Source organism: Homarus americanus, unplaced genomic scaffold, assembly GCF_018991925.1.
Source record: "Homarus americanus isolate GMGI-L3 unplaced genomic scaffold, GMGI_Hamer_2.0 scaffold20465, whole genome shotgun sequence".
Taxonomy (NCBI): Eukaryota; Metazoa; Arthropoda; class Malacostraca; order Decapoda; family Nephropidae; genus Homarus; species Homarus americanus.
The window spans coordinates 505,008-523,741 of record NW_024756914.1 but is presented as its reverse complement, the minus strand read 5'-3'; the positions used below and the strand labels follow the sequence as shown (position 1 = coordinate 523,741).

General features: G+C 45.5%; 1 protein-coding gene across 1 annotated transcript in view; it reads left to right on the top strand.

The window, feature by feature from the left end:
- The window catches only part of LOC121857135 (probable sodium/potassium/calcium exchanger CG1090), a 106,463-nt gene that overhangs the window by 42,029 nt on the left and 45,700 nt on the right, over positions 1-18,734 (top strand). Inside the window, exons 5-6 of the mRNA XM_042353023.1 lie at positions 11,636-11,823; positions 12,611-12,828. Coding sequence (XP_042208957.1) covers positions 11,636-11,823; positions 12,611-12,828 — 406 coding nt within the window. The remainder of the gene's footprint in view (positions 1-11,635; positions 11,824-12,610; positions 12,829-18,734) is intronic.

Below are 18,734 nucleotides of genomic sequence, written 5' to 3'. Positions count from 1 at the left end.
GGTTACTCAGGACAAGAGGTAAAACAGCACCAGGGAAGGGTAGGTTTAAATGTATGCTATACAAACAGTAGGAGTGTTAGAAATAAAATAGACTTGCTGAGAGCGGATGTATGTATCGAGAATGTAGATGTCATAGCAATCACCGAAACCTGGACGAATCTGGCGAGCAAAATTTTTTTTATCAGAGTACCACATAGAAGGGTACAACCTTTTTCACAAGGACAGGGAAGGTAGGAAGGGGGAGGGGTCGCACTCTTCGTCAAGGATACATTAAAATGTTGTATTAATAATTTCTGTATGGGTAGAAATCACGGAAGGAAGAGAAAAACTAATTATGGGAGAGATTTACAGGCCCCCAAGTCTTGGGAAAGAAGCAGCTCAGCTCATATGGCAGGAAATGAGTTGGGCAGCAAAATATAACAATGTGTGCATTATGGGGGATTTCAACTTCAGAAATATTGACTGGGACAACATTGTAGGTGACTTTGAATCTGAAGACTTCCTAGATGCAGTACAGGACAATTTTTGAAACAACTAATTACAGAACCTACTGAGGGTGACAATATATTAGACCTAGTATTAACAAATAAAGAAAATATTATCAGAGATATCACAGTAGGGGAAGAACTAGGTAACAGTGATCACAGAGAAATCAGGTTCACCTTAAACTGGGAAACGAAAAACAATGACAATATGGTCAGAGTCCCAAACTTTCGGTTGGCGGATTATCAGGGGTTAAGAAGGTACCTAGGTGAGGTCACCTGGGAACAGCCAGGTCAGTCCCCAGTAGGAAGGGGTGAGGTCACAGATGACACAACAATTGATTATGACTATAATATATTCACTAGTATACTACATAAAGCACAAGAACAAAATATACCATACAGAAAAATTAGGTCAAATAAGAATGAGCCAAGGTGGATGACCAGAAAACTTAAACATGACATAGGAATAAAGAAAGGAATTTATAAGAAATTAAAGGGAGGGCAGGAGCAGCTCAGAAATAGGTATAATGAACTATATAGGAATGTTAAGAAAAATGTAAGGAAAGCAAAGAGAGACTATGAAATCAGAATAGCAAGAGAATCCAAGGCAGGGCCGGATTAAGTTTATTGGGGGTCTGAGGCACAGATCATCTTGGGGCCCCCTACCCTCAAGGTATATATATATATATATATATATATATATATATATATATATATATATATATATATATATATATATATATATATATATATATATATATATATATATATATATATATATATATATATATATATATATATATATATATATATATATATATATATATATATATATTTCATGTAAACTATACTACTGGAAAGTGGATAAGATAAATCTTGATCAACGGAGCACTTTAGCTTGTCTTTATTCAAGACATCTTCAGAGGCAACTGGATTACATGGATGTTGTTAAGTTGTTGTTATTGGATTGTCGATCAGAATCCTATACGGCCTTTGCCCATAGTAAGGCCTGTTTGGTGGTTCCGGCTGGAGCCCTGGAGCAGCTAGACCGGATTGGGGACGAGGTGGTCCCACCTGCAGATTGGAAGGATACTGGTGTCAGGTGAGTGACCTCGATCAGTGGACGCTACCACCAACCCCACTCTTGCGGATCGGCCGGTTTTGGAGTGGCGCCCCCTGAACTGGTCAGCACTATGGGAGAGGATACCTCTGCTTATCGGGTGGTGGGTATCGTGCGATGACCCGAGTAGGTGGTAATGTGGTCTGTTTGGGCCTTTCTGCCAGAGTGGCCGCTGGTGTTGTGTGTGTGTTTCTTGGGAGAGATTTGAGTCTGGTTTCGGAGGCTTTGTGTGTGACCTCGCAGTCGAGGAGATAGTTCAAGGGTTGGCTGCTGGCTTCCTGACAGTAGGTGCATTCCATGACGTCATTTCCGATCATTCGCTTGCGGGAGCACTTGTACCCTAGTCGAAGTCGATGGCGGCTGATTTTGGGTTTGTCTTGGAGTTTTGTCAGCGGAAGGGTGGTTCCCTTTGTGGCTGCCAGGTACCATTTGGCTGATTGGGAACCAAAGCGCTGAATGTGAAGAGTTTCTTGATGTGGAGCTAAGGTCTTTCTGAGGATTCCTGATCTGTTGCTCGCTTGCTGGAACTTCAAATGTACGCTCCTAGAACGTGTAGCCGCCCTTTGGCTGCTTGTCTGCCACGTCGTTTCCTCCGATCCTCATGACTGGGAATCCAGTGTAAGACGACTGGCGGTTTTGGGCTTGGGAATTCCTGTACGCGGTGATCGAGGCGGGGATGATGACGTTGTCTCTGGTTGACTGGTGTTGCAGCGCCTGCATGGCTGATTTCCGAGTCCTGTGTGAATTATGATGGACTTGTTGTGTTGTGTTGCAGCGTGTTGTGTTGCAGCGTGTTGTAGGGCCTTTGAGATTGCTACCAGCTCTGTTTGTAGGGTGGAGCAGTCATTGAAAAGTCTCCCCATCGGAGGGCCCTGGCCTTGCAGAAGGCCGCCCGATCTATGATAATTTGGGTCCACCGAGCCGTCTGTGAAGTATGATGCTGCATCAGCCGAAAGTCTCGGTGGCTATGGCTTGAGAGAGTTATTTGAGGTCCTCTGGAGGCTGGGCGATTATCGTCTAGGTCGGTAATTTTGAACAGGGCTGGTGGAGGGGCTCCATGGTGAGGAACAACGCAAACTATTGTCTCGTGTGTCTTGGTTGTTCTGACGAGTGTTTTGCTGCAGGTGTCGGATGACCCCTCGCTTGCTCAGGCGACCAAGCGGCCCCCTGCACTCTAAGATTCCAGTGGAGGGAGGCAACGGATTCGAATTTCTTGGCAACTGTGGGCTTATCTGATTCACAGATTTTGGCGAGGAGACCGGCTGTCACCTGCTTGACTCGTACCGCTGGGTGGTAGTTCCGTTTCCATTTGCAAATTGCAAATTCTGGGTCCACATAGGTGCTCCGAGCATGGTCCTGAGAGCATTATTTTGGGATTACTTAGCTTGCCATTTGGTCTTCTCAGTCCAATGAGTGCTGGAGCACTGTAATCTACCAGCGATCTGATGGCGGCTGTGTGTAGTAGGCTTTGAGCACATGAAGGTTTGCTCCGGTGGTTGTGCTGGTGAGCGACCTCATTATATTGTGTCTGTTTCTTTTCGTCCTGTGGTGCCTGAGATACCCGAGTTGCGGCTTGAAGGTGAGTTTCGGTCGATCAGATTCCAAGACACTGTGGGTGTTGGTCCAGGCTACCGGCGTGTTTTATGGGAGAGCGTCTTGTCTGGTGTGTTCAGCAGATGGCCATCGCTTTCGACTCTGGCTGGATTTATCTTGAGTCTGTCTGTTGCACTCTTCTATAAGTTGGAGTGCGTGTTGCGTGTTACTAGTCTGTTTGATCCTCTTACCATAAGGTAAGTCGTCCGCATAGCATAGGGAGCTGGCTGTTTGTCTGAGCGAAGTTCTTGGACTAGATTTTCCATCAGACATTGAACAGCATTGGACTGAGGATGCTTCCTTGTGGGTTCCAGTTTTCATGGGACCCTGTAGCTTGAGGTTGCTCCTGAAAGCGTACCTGTGCTTCTCTGTGAGGTAGTTCTGATCCACCCCTGCGCAACCTTCCTTGACGCCTTTTTTCAGCGAGCGTCAGTTAATGGCCAGTGGATTTAAGTATAGTCTTCAGCGCCTCTCCAGGTCGAGGAAGATTCACCAGAGCTGGTTTGTAGTCCATCAGAAGCTGAGTATCTCGGCGATGTTGCTGTGCCTGTGCTGGTGTCTCGTAAGCAAAGATGAGGGTGTGTGGGCTGCCTACTTTCCACTTGAGTCGGTTGAGAAAGCCATTCTTTTCTCCCGTTCGCCATGCAGCTGAGAAGGAGATGGCCCTCGGCTTGTCTGGTTCTTCTGGGCTTTGAATGGGCTGTATATCTGCCTTTCTTCCATCATTCCGGTGGGAGTTCCTTGTGCTGTCCACGAAGCATTGATGCCATTTGTAGCAGAGCTCGTGTCCGGCTGTACCGGCATGAGAAAGCATGGAGTAGGTTATCCTGTTTGGCCCCTGGTGCTGTGTCCTGCTCTGCTCTCAGCGACTTCTGAGCGTTCTTGCTGGCTGAAAGGTCTGTCAGTGTCACCACTGTTGCAGGCCTTCTAGATCATCTGCACTCTGACCTGTCGTGCAGACGCTGTTGTGTCTCCTCTGCTCTGTCTCTGGAGGTTTTTTTTTGTTGCTGCTCGGTCAGAGAACAGTTTGCAAGCTCTCGGCTTTCCTGGGTTGGGATGGGGTTGGTGGTGGTGGTGCTGTTCTCCCAGATGCCCTTCGGATCTGGGCCCACATCTACCAAGGGAGGTGAGCTCGTTCAGCTCGGAGCACCACTTGAGCCAGCTTATTGCTTTTTATTTCTTCTCCTTCTTCCTGGTATCCCAATCCGCGACTTGCAGAGATGTCTGTTTGTTTCGTGGGGATGTCTCCTGTAGTTTCTTTCTGGGCCATGTTCACTCTGTGGTTGAGTTCTTCACCCTGGGACAGTAGTACCAGTAATTATTGTACTGTCTTGATGTGGGTTTTGTTTTGGGATAGCCTCTTCTGCCGCTTGGCAAAACGCCTCGACCAATTGGTGGAGGTGGTTGTCTCTGTCCACGGTGTCGCGCCGGCTTGCTGTGATTTTTTTTGCGCCACTTAGCCACAGGTGTTTTTAAAGAGTCCCCAGTCTGTGCCTTTGGGTATTGTATCTCCATCTCGGGGTGGAGTGGGGAGTTTGTTCACCTCAGCGTTGTTAGAGGGAGGAAGTGGTCGCTGGTCATGTGGGGGTGTAGTTGTCAGGAGGCCGAAGGCTGTAGTGCACTGGAGACTTAGTTGTTAATTTAGCCTTCTCCCTAGTGTGTGGGTGGGCTCTCCGGAAAACTAGAAGGCAGATCTCGCGTGTATCTTTGAAAGGTGGTGTATAGGTGTAGGCTGCCTTCATTTGTGGGGCTTACTGAGCTTAGAAGGGATGATGTGCGCTGAAATCCTCCTATGAGTGTGGCGTATCAGCGGTCAGAAGCAACACTGAGTCACCTCCAGTGAGCCCTTGGGTTCTTGTAGATGTTGCATTAGTTCCTGTTCTGGAGGGTTACTGACGGCCTGTGTCTCGATGTTTTCCCCACATGGAAATTGCTGCGTGACATCGGCGGAGGGTATGCTTGACTTGACCAAGATCATACATCCTCTTGTTGACGCCTGCGTGAAATGCCTCCTGTATGTCTTGTAACCGCTGAATTTGAAACAGTGGTGTTCTTGTAGAAGTGTTTCTTGTAGGAGTATGATGTCAAGCTTGTCCTTGGCTGCTGCTTCTTGTAGGAGGTGTTTTTTGTTTTTGATGCCCTGAGCATTCCATGTTAGGATGTTCAGGGTGCTGACGTTTTCCACCACTGTTTCATCGGGGACTTCTGGTGGTCCTCGATGGAGATGTCCAAGTTCGATTCCAACTGGATCAGGTCCATGTCTTCGTGTTCTGTGGTTTTTGCCTTCTGGGCCGTGGTTCGGTTCAGGGGAGTTGAAACGTCCAGTTTCTTTCTGGGAGCTGTCGGTATCTTGGGTTCTCTGGTGGCCTTCTTCGGTGTAGAGTGTACCTCGGCTGTCACTCGTGTGAGGACCGGCGTGGCTTCCTCCACTGAGGTGGCTGGAGCTGTGGCGACTTGCCCGAGGACGCTCCCCATGAGTATTTGGAGCTGTGTGGGTTGGATCTTGTGGCCCAGTAGTCCGGCTAGGCCCTCCGCGAAGGTTGTCAGTACCTTGGCTAGGTCTGATACGTGTATTATTCCTTCTGGTGCTTTGGTGTGTGCTTCTTTTGTCTTTTTCGTGGTTGTCGTTGTCTGCTGCTTGGGTGGCTGAGGTGTGGCTGTAGTGAGGCCAGGAAACTGGGCTGCACTTTGGGTGTTGACCGGCTGAGGAGGTTGGCTTTGTTGTCTTGGCCTTTGGGTTCTCCACACGAAGGTACTTGGTGGGGCTGGTGTGCAGGCGGTGGGGGCCGGTCTTGCAGCTGGCCGGTTTGCCTGGTCCCTCCTTGTCCTCTCGGAGCATCCAGGGTTCCAGGCGTGGTGTTTGCCCCCGCAGTTGGCACACTTGGGGCAATTTTTTCTCCATTTTTCAGCTTGGTGAGGCAGGAGTGTGTGCCGTGCTTCTGTGCGCAGACTGCGCAGATTTCCTTGTACGTGCACCTTGTCTGACGGTGCCCGTATTTCTGGCATCTGAAGCACCGCAGGGCCCTGCCATCCTCCCCATAACTAGGTTTCAGGCCCCAGCTATCCTCCCCCATAACTAGGTTGTGGCCCCATGTTATCCCTCCTCCCCATAACTAGGCTTCTAGGCCCCAGTTATCTCTCCCCCATAACTAGGTTTAGGCCCTGTGCTATTCTCCCCATAACTAGGTTTAGGCCCCAGTTATCTCCTCCCCATAATTAGGTGCTCTAGGCCAGTTACTCCTCCCATAACTAGGTTTGTGGCCCCAGTTATCCTCCCATAACTAGGTTTGTGGCCCCAGTTATCCCTCCCCATAACTAGGTTTGTGGCCCCAGTTATCCCTCCCCATAACTAGGTTTGTGGCCCCAGTTATCCCTCCCCATAACTAGGTTTGTGGCCCCAGTTATCTCTCCCCATAACTAGGTTTGTGGCCCCAGTTATCTCTCCCCATAACTAGGTTTGTGGCCCCAGTTATCTCTCCCCATAACTAGGTTTGTGGCCCCAGTTATCTCTCCCATAACTAGGTTTAGGCCCCAGTTATCCCTCCCTGATAACTAGGTTTGTAGGCCCCAGTTATCCCTCCTCCTGATAACTAGGCCGAGGCCCCAGTTATCTCTCCCCATAACTTAGTTTGTGGCCCCTGTTATCCTCCTGATAACTAGGTTTGTGGCCCCAGTTATCCTCCCGATAACCAGGCTTCCAGGGCCCCAGTTATCTCTCTCCCCATAACTAGGTTGTGGCCCCAGTTATCCCTCCCGATAACTAGGTTTGTGGCCCCAGCACCTCCCGATAACCAGGTGCCCCAGTTATCCTCCCGATAACTAGGTTTGTGGCCCCAGTTATCCCTCCTGATAACTAGGTTTGTGGCCCCAGTTATCCCTCCCCTGCTAACTAGGCTTGTGGCCCCAGTTGTTATCCTCTCCCGGATAACTAGGTTTGTGGCCCCAGTTATCCCTCTCTCCTGATAACTAGGGGTTTGTGGCCCCAGTTATCCCTCCCGATAACTAGCTCCCGATAACTAGGTTTGTGGCCCCAGTTATCCCTCCCGATAACTAGGTTTGTGGCCCCAGTTATCCCTCCCGATAACTAGGTTTGCATAGTATTACGCCAGCTGGCTTGTATATGTCGGGCGTCTTAATTTTTGCGTAGAATTTGCGTTGCGGAACTCTGGGAGGAAGACTGGCAGGAACAATGATGCAAGATAGATAGGAATATAGATAAATAGATAGAAATTGAGAGAGATAAGTGTCATTACAATGAGACAACATTGACTTAGTCCTCCTTACCATACCGTAAACACTGTCCTTTAAATCCCTCGAGTTGTGGCTTATTGTTGTAGTTGTGGCTACGGATGATGACTTGTCTGACGTTTATATTATTACCTAGCATCATTTACATATTGTTTTCCTTCTCGTCTGCTACTTGTTATTACCAGTGTCACCAGCATCGTTCTTATTATTTAAATATTATCATATGTATCAATAATACCGTTTAACATTAATATTATCGTCTTTGTTATAAAGACACAACTCCCACTAGACACTTCCGTCACTTGTTTCACTATCTGTGTGGACGACTCGCGGCCCGCGGACTCTTATGGAATATAAACTGACCATCTTATTGACACCAGCCTCACTTAGTGAGCCGTTAACTGTGCCAGTTGACTAGTGCCTTGCCTGCTGAATAAATTTACGGGATCCTTCCTCAATATTTCAGCTCATGAGTGAAATGTGTATTGTTTTCGGTAATGTGTAGTCACGGCTATTGGTTTAACTGTGTGTTTTCTTGGTTGTTAGCGAGTACAGTATTGAGTAGCGGGATATAGCTGGTATGTCGGATATACATGTATGTAACAAGTGTATAAAGTATACATTAGATTGACTAAATAATTGGATTAAAGTGGGTAGGGGTTGGCAGTATACACTTTGATGGAGTTTTTCAGGCTTCTCGGCTAAACATTTGCTGGAGCGAAATAGATTGAGGAAACTCGCAGGTTTATATGTCTGAGGGACACGAGATGTTGCATAAAGTTAATTAGGGAGGCTGAAGTAAACAGTGTTGGTAGGTTGGGTTTTATATGACCTACCACTTCCTTCACCACCACCCTCCTCCACACAGTTCCAGCCATGTAAACATTCTCGTAATAGCGATTTAGAAGGTAAATTTAATATTGTTTTGCCTAAAAGTCTGCTCCAGCTTTAAGATTTTAGTGGGATTTCGGCCAACGTTAAAGTTTAATGAGACTTTCTGCAGATATGTAAGTTGAACATAAAGGAGGTTGTGTTGTTAGATTCTGTTTAACATTGACCAACAGAATCATTTACTTTTAGACACCGATCAGTGACCGGCCTTATCCACACTCTTCCATCGTTCTGTATGCCGGATGTGTTGTGTTATGGTGTCCCCTGTTGTGACGGATGTGTTGTGTTATAGTGTCTCCTGATGTGACGGATGTGTTGTGTTATGATGTCTGCTGTTGTGACGGATGTGTTGTGTTATAGTGTCTCCTGATGTGACGGATGTGTTGTGTTATGATGTCTGCTGTTGTGACGGATGTGTTGTGTTATAGTGTCTCCTGTTGTGACGGATGTGTTGTGTTATGGTGTCTGCTGTTGTGACGGATGTGTTGTGTTATAGTGTCTCCTGTTGTGACGGATGTGTTGTGTTATAGTGTCTCCTGTTGTGACGGATGTGTTGTGTTATAGTGTCTCCTGTTGTGACGGATGTGTTGTGTTATGGTGTCTCCTGTTGTGACGGATGTGTTGTGTTATAGTGTCTCCTGATGTGACGGATGTGTTGTGTTATAGTGTCTCCTGTTGTGACGGATGTGTTGTGTTTTGGGCTGGGGTAGGTTAGGTTGTTTGTTTAAGCTATGTTATGCTTGGTAAGGCTATGGTAAATTAAGTTTGGTTCGGCTAAATTAGATCAGGTCAGGTCAGGTTAATCTAGATTAAGCTCCGGATCCGGGTTCGAATTTTAATAAGTCCTCCGGAAGTTATAGTGCTCGATAACTTCCCAAAAAGCTAAGTGTGGGAGAGTGGGAGGAAGGGAGAGTCTGGGAGTAAAGGATATGATGGGAAGGAGGGAGTAAGGGAGAGGAGGGGAGGGTGCTAGGGAGTGATGGGGATACGTGAGAAAGTGTCATGTCAGGTTCAGTCGTACAATATAGTGTCTCAGAGTCGTATCGTGTCGTATAGTATAGTGTCCTGTCGTGTCATGTAGGGTTGTAATGCGTCGTATAGTAGGTGTCGTGTAGGATTGTCGTATATAATGTCGTATAGTGTAGGATGGTGGTGAGCGGCAGTATACCAGAAGTCACGTTGTGTTGTGTAGCATCGCGGCGTAATGTCGCATCGTGTAGTATCGTGTCATAAATCGTGCAGTGAAGTGTCGTGTAGGGTGGCTGTGATCATCAGTATGCTAGCTACGCAGCAAGGCGGTCTTCCCTATACTGGAGTAAGACAATGTTAAGCCTCTTAAAGTGCCAGAGAAGACCAGCAAGGAATACTGAGTGGACGTGGTGCTCCTATGTCTTGTTGTCTGTTTATCGTTTATCCCTTTTCTGCCCAATTTTATGTCTTTCTGTCTCTCTTTTCTCTTTGTCTGTCTCTACTTTCTCTGGCTATCCCCTCTCGCTCTCTACCTGTCTACTCTCTCTGTTTTCATATTTGCCTCTCATTCTTCCTCGTACATTATCTGTCTGTCTCTTTCTCTGTCTTTTCTCCCGGTTAGTCTTTCTTCTCTATATTTGTCTTTTCACTGCATTTCAATTTTAAATTCGAAATGATTATTGAGATATATCTGTACAAGTAACAGTATTTCCCTGACCACCACCTCCTCACCACCTGCTATAACAACCTACTCCGACGCCAATTACATTCCAATCATGACTTGGGGCTCTTTGGGGAAAATTATATATATATATATATATATATATATATATATATATATATATATATATATATATATATATATATATATATATATATATATATATATATATATATATCTTTAAAAGGGAAATAGTATAAAAATAGAATATCAAATTAGACGGGATCGTGGCTTTAAATTAAATATCAGTTCAGCCTAACGTAAAAATAGCGATCTGTTGAAGTCAGAACTAGTTTTTCTGGGAAAGTGACTTTATATATGATTTTCTTCCTAAGATGTTTCCAAGCCCCTCTCCTTCGTTCCCTCGGCAAAACTGGTCGAAGCTTTGTCACTTTAAAACGTGACTTTCAGCCCTACAGCCAGAAGATATTTAATTCTGGTCGGCTTCCAGATGACTTTGTTGTGATGTCTAAAGAACCGAGAGTGACATATTTCCCCTGGGTCGAGTGGCCGTTGTTTTCCTGAGTAGGAGATATTTTCCTGTCGTGTTTACGGATGCTCGGCCGTCTGGTGTAAACTGTACACAATACATCGACAACGTTATGCTTTTGTAAGTTGACACGTTGTTTACGGAGGGTACAGTTTATTATACTTAACATTTCGCCCTCCTTCCTTGTTACTACCTAATACTACAGGGTCCAGGTCTCTCTCCTGTACACCTTGTGTGTGTCCCCTGACCTTATCCTCTCTCGCCCTTTCTTTTCCCTGACCTTGTCCTTTCGTTCCCCTCATCCGCCCTACATCCCCCCCTCTCCTTCCTCTTACCAGTCTTCTCCCTGCGGACTTGATTCTTAGTTTCATTGTCTTCTCCAACACACATTTCCCCCCTGAGTTTCTCTCTTTTTTGCCCCATATCACCCTGTAGGCTCCCTGTAGCTGTCTGGCCTCTCTTTACACAATGTCTATTCCTGTAGAGGCTTCCACCCCGTGTACTTACTTATCTTTTCCAAGGACACGATTTTTTGTCACCTTACCCTTGTGCGTCACCATTCCTCTTTATTGACGTATACCAACCTTTGAGAACCCGGTCGGACCCACCGACGGAGGTTATTAAAGTTGTGTCCATTAATATCCTTATTAACAGGAGAGGCGAGAACCCAGGTGGTCACACTAGTTCATTGATTCGTTAGTTAATTAATTGGCTAGTTAGTTAATGAATTAGTGAATGACTTACTTCTTTAGTTAGTTTGTTCTTATAAAACTGGGAATATTTGTTAAGATTGGTTCTCGCTATTCCTCCATTACTTATTGTTATGTGCAGTACTTTGTCATGTACTTATAACAGTTACTTCCCATGTACTTCCCACCTCCATACCGTCACTTCCCACCTTCACTTCGTCACTTCCTATGTACTTTCCACCTCCACACCGTCACTTCCTATGTACTTCCCCCTCCGCACTACCACTTACCATGTATTTCCACCGTCCGGACCGCCACTTACCATGTAATTCCCCCGCCCACGCCGCCACTTACCATGTAATTCCCCCGCCCACACCGCCACTTAGCATGTATTTCCCACTGTCACTTTCCTGTTGTTACTCGCTACAGGATGACATCGGAATCAGTGGGGTGATCGGGTCGGCAGTGTTCAATATCATGTTCGTCATCTCGGTGTGCGCCCTGTTCGCTGGCCGAGTGATCGCTATCAACTGGTGGCCGCTCATCAGGGACTCCACTTATTACTGCATTGCTATCTGCGCTCTCCTCCTTACCATATACAATGAGGAAGTGACCTGGTACGTTCTATCACTCTCACTCACTCACTCTCACTGTGGCTTGATCACTCTCTTTCTCCTTCCCCCTACCCCCTTCCCTGACTCTCCCTCCTCTCTGTGTCATTCCTCCCCCCTTATCTCTCTCCCTGTCCTCTCATCCCCACTCCCTCTCTCTCCCTCCTTCCTTCTCCCCTCCCCCCTTCCTTCTCCCCTCTTTCTCCTTCCTTCTCCCCTCTCCTTCCCTCCTCCTCCCCAGGCTATTTCTCCCCTTCACCTTTTCTTAAATATTTATTGCATCTTTGTATTTGATTTCATATCTTAGTCCCGTTTTGCGAAAAAAGAAAGAGAGATAGAGGGAGATAGTGTGTGTGTGTGTGTGTGTGTGTGTGTGTGTGTGTGTGTGTGTGTGTGTGTGTGTGTGTGTGTGTGTGTGTGTGTGTTGAAATGTTGAAAAAACAGTTATAGCAGTGAAACAAAGTGGACAGTGAATGTTGAGGCAGAATGAGAGGGGAAGAGTGAGTGAGTAAGAGAAAGAGCGGGGATGGAGAGCGGGGAGGGAGAGTGGTTGCCTGGGAGAATTCATCGACATTAAGGTCGCTGCGACGTAATATGAACCGACTAACTTGTAAACAAACACTATCTCTCTCAATGTCTCCATGTCACCATCTTCTCACTATCTCCGTCACTCCATGTCATCATCTTTCTCACTATCTCCCTCTCACGCTATCCCTGTCACTATCTCTCACTATCTTCCAGTCTCTATATCTGTCACTATTTCCGTCACTATCTCTGTGTCATTACCCACCAGGTATGAGAGCCTTTTCTTGCTGGTGCTGTATGTGCTGTATATAGTGATGATGTGGAACAACTCGAGGCTGGAGGCATGGGCCAACACCCTCAACATGCCCTTCAAGAACGCTACCCGGGAGGAGAAGTCTTCGCTGTTTGGCACTAAACCTTTACCTTCTGTGGGTGAGACTGATCTCAAGGAGGGCGACCCTGCCAATCCTGACATGGAGGGCCAAGGTAAGGCAACGTCCTGACGTCTCACCCTGGTCATTGTATCGTCGTTATCTCTTCTCTTACTCCTGGCACGGGCGACCTTGCCACCCCTCATGGGCGACCAAGGTAAGGTGTTTTGTTGTGTAAATCACTTGTTGGCAGTAGTAGCGGGAGATGAATTTAAACTCTTATCATCTCTCTCTCTCTCTCTCTCCATAACTTTACAGTTCTGTGCCAGTTATTTCTTTGATTATTTTTTGTAATACAAGTTAGTATACTTAGAGCAGTTAGGTTAGGTGCGTTATGGTAAGTTAGATAGGTTAGGTTAACTAAGCTGGATTAGGTTAGTTTAGGTAAGAGATATCTTAACTTCTTCCTGGACCAGAACCATTACTTGAACTTCTCTCTCAATGCTTTGAAAATTTTAAAACCTCATTGACTTTCAGTTCACATTTTATTGATAACTTGTTGCTTTGTTTCATAGTTTTATTTTATCAGTGTTTACTTATACTCGGTTTTTTTAAACACTCAAGGCCAATCTTTAACGTCTAATATAATTAATTTAATAAACACTCTAAGGTAAATTTTACCTTTATTACGTTATTAATTTTCTGTGTCTACCAAGGTGTGTGTGTGTGTGTGTGTGTGTGTGTGTGTGTGTGTTTGTTATGTCACTTCCGTCACCTCTTACAGAAACAGACTCGATGCCGCTTATGAGGAGTTACGGAGCTACTGGTAAGATGACAGAACAGCTAAGTTGTAGCTAGCTTCACGCTGCTATAGTTAGCTTCACGCCGCTGTAGTTAGCTTCACGCCGCTGTAGTTAGCTTCACGTCGCTGTAGTTAGCTTCACTCCGCTGTAGTTAGCTTCACGCCGCTGTAATTAGCTTCACGCCTCTGTGGTCAAGGTCGATCCTCTTCTAATAGACCTTGTAAATTACTACCAACACGGTTCTATGCAGGGACGATCCTGCTTAACACTGTTACTCAAGGTACTGCATGTTTGGATTAAAATTCCAGAACAAGGCGGAAATAACGGCAATATATACCTAGATTTTGCCAAGGTTTTCGACAGTGTCCCCCATGAAAGGCTGAGAATTGAATTGGAAGGGTATGGGATTCGGGGGAAGTGTCCTAGCGTGGATCGGAGACTTTCTGCATGACCCCAGTGTGTGGTCATAAATGGTACGAAATCGTCATGTGTACCTGTGACAAGCAGGTTACCACAGGGCAATGTATTGGGCCCGTTGATGTTTCTTTGCTTCATAGATTACATGCCAGAAGCTATACACTCCTCCATACAAGTGTTTGCGGACGATGCCAAGTTATTTAGGGAAATTAAGGACCAGACAGATTATGAAGAGCTACAGAAGGATCTCTATGAGTTTCAACAATGGTAGAAGAAATGGCTGCTAAGATTCAATGTCACGAAGTGCAAGAGGATGCACCTGGGTCGCACCAGCAGTAAGGGGGCGTATCACATGTCCCAACAGGACTAAGAAACTGCATTAATTGAGACCGAATGTGAAACGGACCTGGGTGTGTATGTCGATAATGAACTTAAGTTCTCAGGCCATTGTGAGAAGGTGAATCAGGCAACGAAACTAGTAGGTCTTATAAGAAAGTGGTTTAGATATCTGGATGGTCCGTCGCTCGTCACGATCTACAAGAGTGAGGTGCTTCCCCGTCTGCAGTACTGTCACCCCGTCTGGTCCCTGATGTATGCTAGAGACTGTTAGTTGAATGAAAATGTCCAAAAGAGGGTCACCAGACTGGTGCCTGCTCTATGGAACCTGAGAGATTAGAACGCCTGCAACTGCCTAGCTTATACTACAGACGAGCAAGAGGCGACCTAATCGAAGTTTATAAACATCTCAGGGGGCACTACTCAGTCGAATGTACATACCTGGAGTTGACGGACGCCCGCTCCACAAGGGGTCACAGCTCAAGGTTGAAAAAGCCACAAGTCCAGAAAACTGTGAGGTTCCAATATGTTCAGGAGCCAGTGCATGCCCAGTACTGGCCAACAGTGCGTAACAGAGACGTGACCGATCGCCCAAGCGGTTAACGAGTCGATCAGTGGTGAAGAGGATAAAAAGATAGAAATGAAACATACAATACCATGTGTTCCACCTCGTCATTCTTTACTACTTCCATTGTCATAGTTTTCCTCGCCAACTGTATGTACCAACTCAACCTCCGCCTCACATTTTTAATTTCAATTTCAATATCTTATTCCTTGATAGAGGAACCGTGATCCTAGTCTGCCTTCATGTTCCTTGATCCCAGCATTCAAATACAACTTGTCAAGATTCTCACACCTTTACTAAATACTGTATTCTCACCTCCTCGGTTAATACCTCTAGTCAGTAATATCTACAATTTGACCAGAACACCATTATGACTTAACTTTTATCCTCTTCACCACTGATCGGCTCGTTAGCCACTTGGGCGATCGGTCACGTCTCTGTTACGCACTGTTACTTTTACTTTTACTTTTATCCTCTTCGCCACTGATCGGCTTGTTAGCCGCTTGGGCGATCGGTCACGACTCTTTTCCTTTATATTCTTCACCAAAAGGTCGGCTCGCTAGCCGCCCGGGCGATCGGTCACGTCTCTGTCACGCACTGTTGGCAAATACTGGGCATGCACCGGCTCCTGAATGTACCTGAACCCGCTCCAGTGTTGGTCAAGTCTTCTCTTGAAAGAGCTCACACTCGGTGCCGTCACAACACTTTCTGGTAGATTGTTCCAAGAGTTTACAACCCTCACTCCGAAAAAGTTTGCCCTCACGGTTTTCCGGACTTGCGGCTTCTTCAATCTTGAGCTGTGACCCCTTGTGGGGCGAGCGTCCGCCAGCTCCAAGTAAGGACACTCAACTGAGTAGTGCCCCCTGAGATGCTTATAAACCTCAACTAGGTCCCCCCTTGCCCGTCTGTAGTATAAGCTAGGCAAGTTCAGGCGCTCCAATCTCGCAGGGTAGCTGAGATGCCGAAGTGCAGGCACCAGCTTGGTGGCCCTCCTTTGAACATTTTCAACCAACTGACAGTCCCTAGCATATCTCGGGGACCAGATGGGGTGACAGTACTCCAGATGGGGAAGCACTTCACTCCTGAAGATCGTCACGAGGGACGGACCGTCTAGATATCTGAACGACCTTCTTATAAGACCCAATAATTTATTTGCCTGATTTACCTTCTTCTCACAATGGCCCGAGAACTTCAGCTCATTGTCAACATACACACCTAGGTCCTTCTCACACACAGTCTCAACTAGTACATTTTCTTCATCCCGTTGGGACATATGGTACGCCTCCTTACCGTTGGTACGCCCCAGGTGCATCCTCTTACACTTCGTGACATTGAATCTCAGCAGCCATTCCTTCGACCATTCCTGGAGCCCACAGAGGTCCTTCTGCAGCTCTTCACAGTCCGCTTGGTTGGCAAGTACTGTACATGCACCGGCTCCTGAATGTACCTGAACCTGTTCCAGTGTTGGTCAAGCCTTGTCTTGAAAGAGCTCACACTCGGTGCCGTCACAACACTCTCTGGTAGATTGTTCCAAGAGTTTACATCCCTCACTCCGAAAAAGTTTGCCCTCACAGTTTTCTGGACCTGCGGCTTCTTCACTCTGAGCTGTGACCCCTTGTGGGGCGAGCGTCCGCCAGCTCCAAGTAAGGACACTCGACTGAGTAGTGCCCCCTGAGATGCTTATACACCTCAACTAGGTCCCCCCCTTTTTTATATTTGGGGATGTTCACGTTCATTAATAACAGAAGTTTGAGGCAGGGGCCAAGATGAAGCCTGGTGGATAGTGAATGACAACTTGCCTTCTCCTAGAGGTTGGGTATCACGCACCTTGGGAACCTACTCATTAATCTCTTGCTCAGGCGCTCCAATTTCTCAGGGTAGCTGAGGTGCCGAAGTGCAGGCACCAGTCTGGTGGCCCTCCTTTGAACATTTTCAACCAACTGACAGTCCTTAGCATATCTCGGGGACCAGATGGGGTGACAGTACTCCAGATGGGGAAGCACTTCACTTGCGGTCATGTAGAAAGTCTTCTATCCACTCTAGGACATTTATGTTATTACTGCCGAAATAGAACTTGTTTTATATGTTAACGATTAACTGGTAATAATGAAGCAATATTGTAAGTATTTATTAGAATAAGTGGGAATAACGACCCTAAAAGACTATGCTGTAATCTGTTGGCGAATCATTGGTGGCGTAAACAAGCGTGTGTGTGTGTGTGTGTGAACGAACCCAAAGACAATAGTTTTTGTGACCCCAAAGACCATAGTTTTGTCACTCCAAAGACCATAGTTTTTGTGTGACCCCAAAGACCATAGTTTTTGTGTGACCCCAAAGATCATTGTTTTTGTGGGGTCCGACTAATTACCCAAATGTACCCAAATGTAGCCGCAATGAAGTCAAATAATGGTCCTACATGAATAAATCGGGTTACCAATCACTTCTCGACTAGTATTTGGTGTCACAAAGTAAAAAATAAATTGGAAAACGTAATTTAATTTGAGTTAATAGATCGCGTGCATGTACCGAGGAAGCGAGAAATTACCCAAATGTAGCCGCAATGAAGTCAAATAATGGTCCTACATGAATAAATCGGACTGCCAATCCCTTCTCGACTGGTATTTGGTGTCACGAAGTCACAAAAAATTGGTAAACTTAATTTAATCTGAGTTAATAGATCAAGTGCATGTACCGTACCTAACCTAACCTAACCTAACCTAACCTAACCTAACCTAACCTAACACAACACAACTCAGATTAAATTAAGTTTACTAATTTTTTGTGAGTTTATGACACCAAATAATAATCGAGAAGTGATTCACAGCCCGATTTACGCTTGTATGACCATCATTTGACTTCATTGCGGCTACATTTGGGAAATTAGTCGGACCGTTTTTGTGTGACCCCAAAGACCATAGTTTTTGTGTGACCCCAAAGATCATAGTTTTTGTGTGACCCCAAAGATCATAGTTTTTGTGTGACTCCAAAGACCATAGTTTTTGTGTGACCCCAAAGATCATAGTTTTTGTGTGACCCCAAAGACCATAGTTTTTGTGTGACCCCAAAGATCATAGTTTCTGTGCAAACCCATGTTTTGTCACAGTACAGGGGGTATACGGTACTGTTGTGTGTTTACTGTACATATCATCCCAGTGACAGTGTCAAGCTTTCAGGCGAGGAAGATGACGGGCTGCTGCTACCTCTACTGATGACTGCTATAGATGATGGTGGTAACAGTGACTCATCTTCTGATACAATTTATACCACAGATCCGTGGCTCAGTAAGATAATGTACTGCATGGTCACACAAGGCTCCTCGTGTGTGTTTGTGTGATGAGGAGGGTATGATGGGAAGGGGTCTGCCCATATCGTCAACAACCCACTTCGTCACCACCATTTTTAACTCGTTTCGTAACCATTTCCTTACCCCTTTCGTCACCCTGTTCACTCCCATCATTATATACACGAAAATGACTGTTGCTTTGGATAAAAAAAAAAAAAAAAAACACTAAGACAATTTATTAAAGACGAAAATAAATAATAAAAACATTGTTAATATGCCTGCAATCATCTTGCTGCTGGGTGGTTTATGCACTGATGCCAAATTACATTCATTTTTTATGTATTTTGTTTATTTACCAATTTTTAATCGTTTTCTTTATTAAACAATTAATATTCATGTACAGTAATAAAAGTAATTCTTCACTTGTTCTGTATTTGGTTGATTTACCAATGTGGAATCGTTTTCTTTATTAAACAATTAATATTCATGTACAATATAGTAATCACAATAATTCTTAATTTGTTCTGTACTTTGTTTATTGACCAATGTTTTAATAATTTTCTTTATTAATTAATTAATATGTATAGTAATAGCACAATACTTCTCGAGTCGTCTAT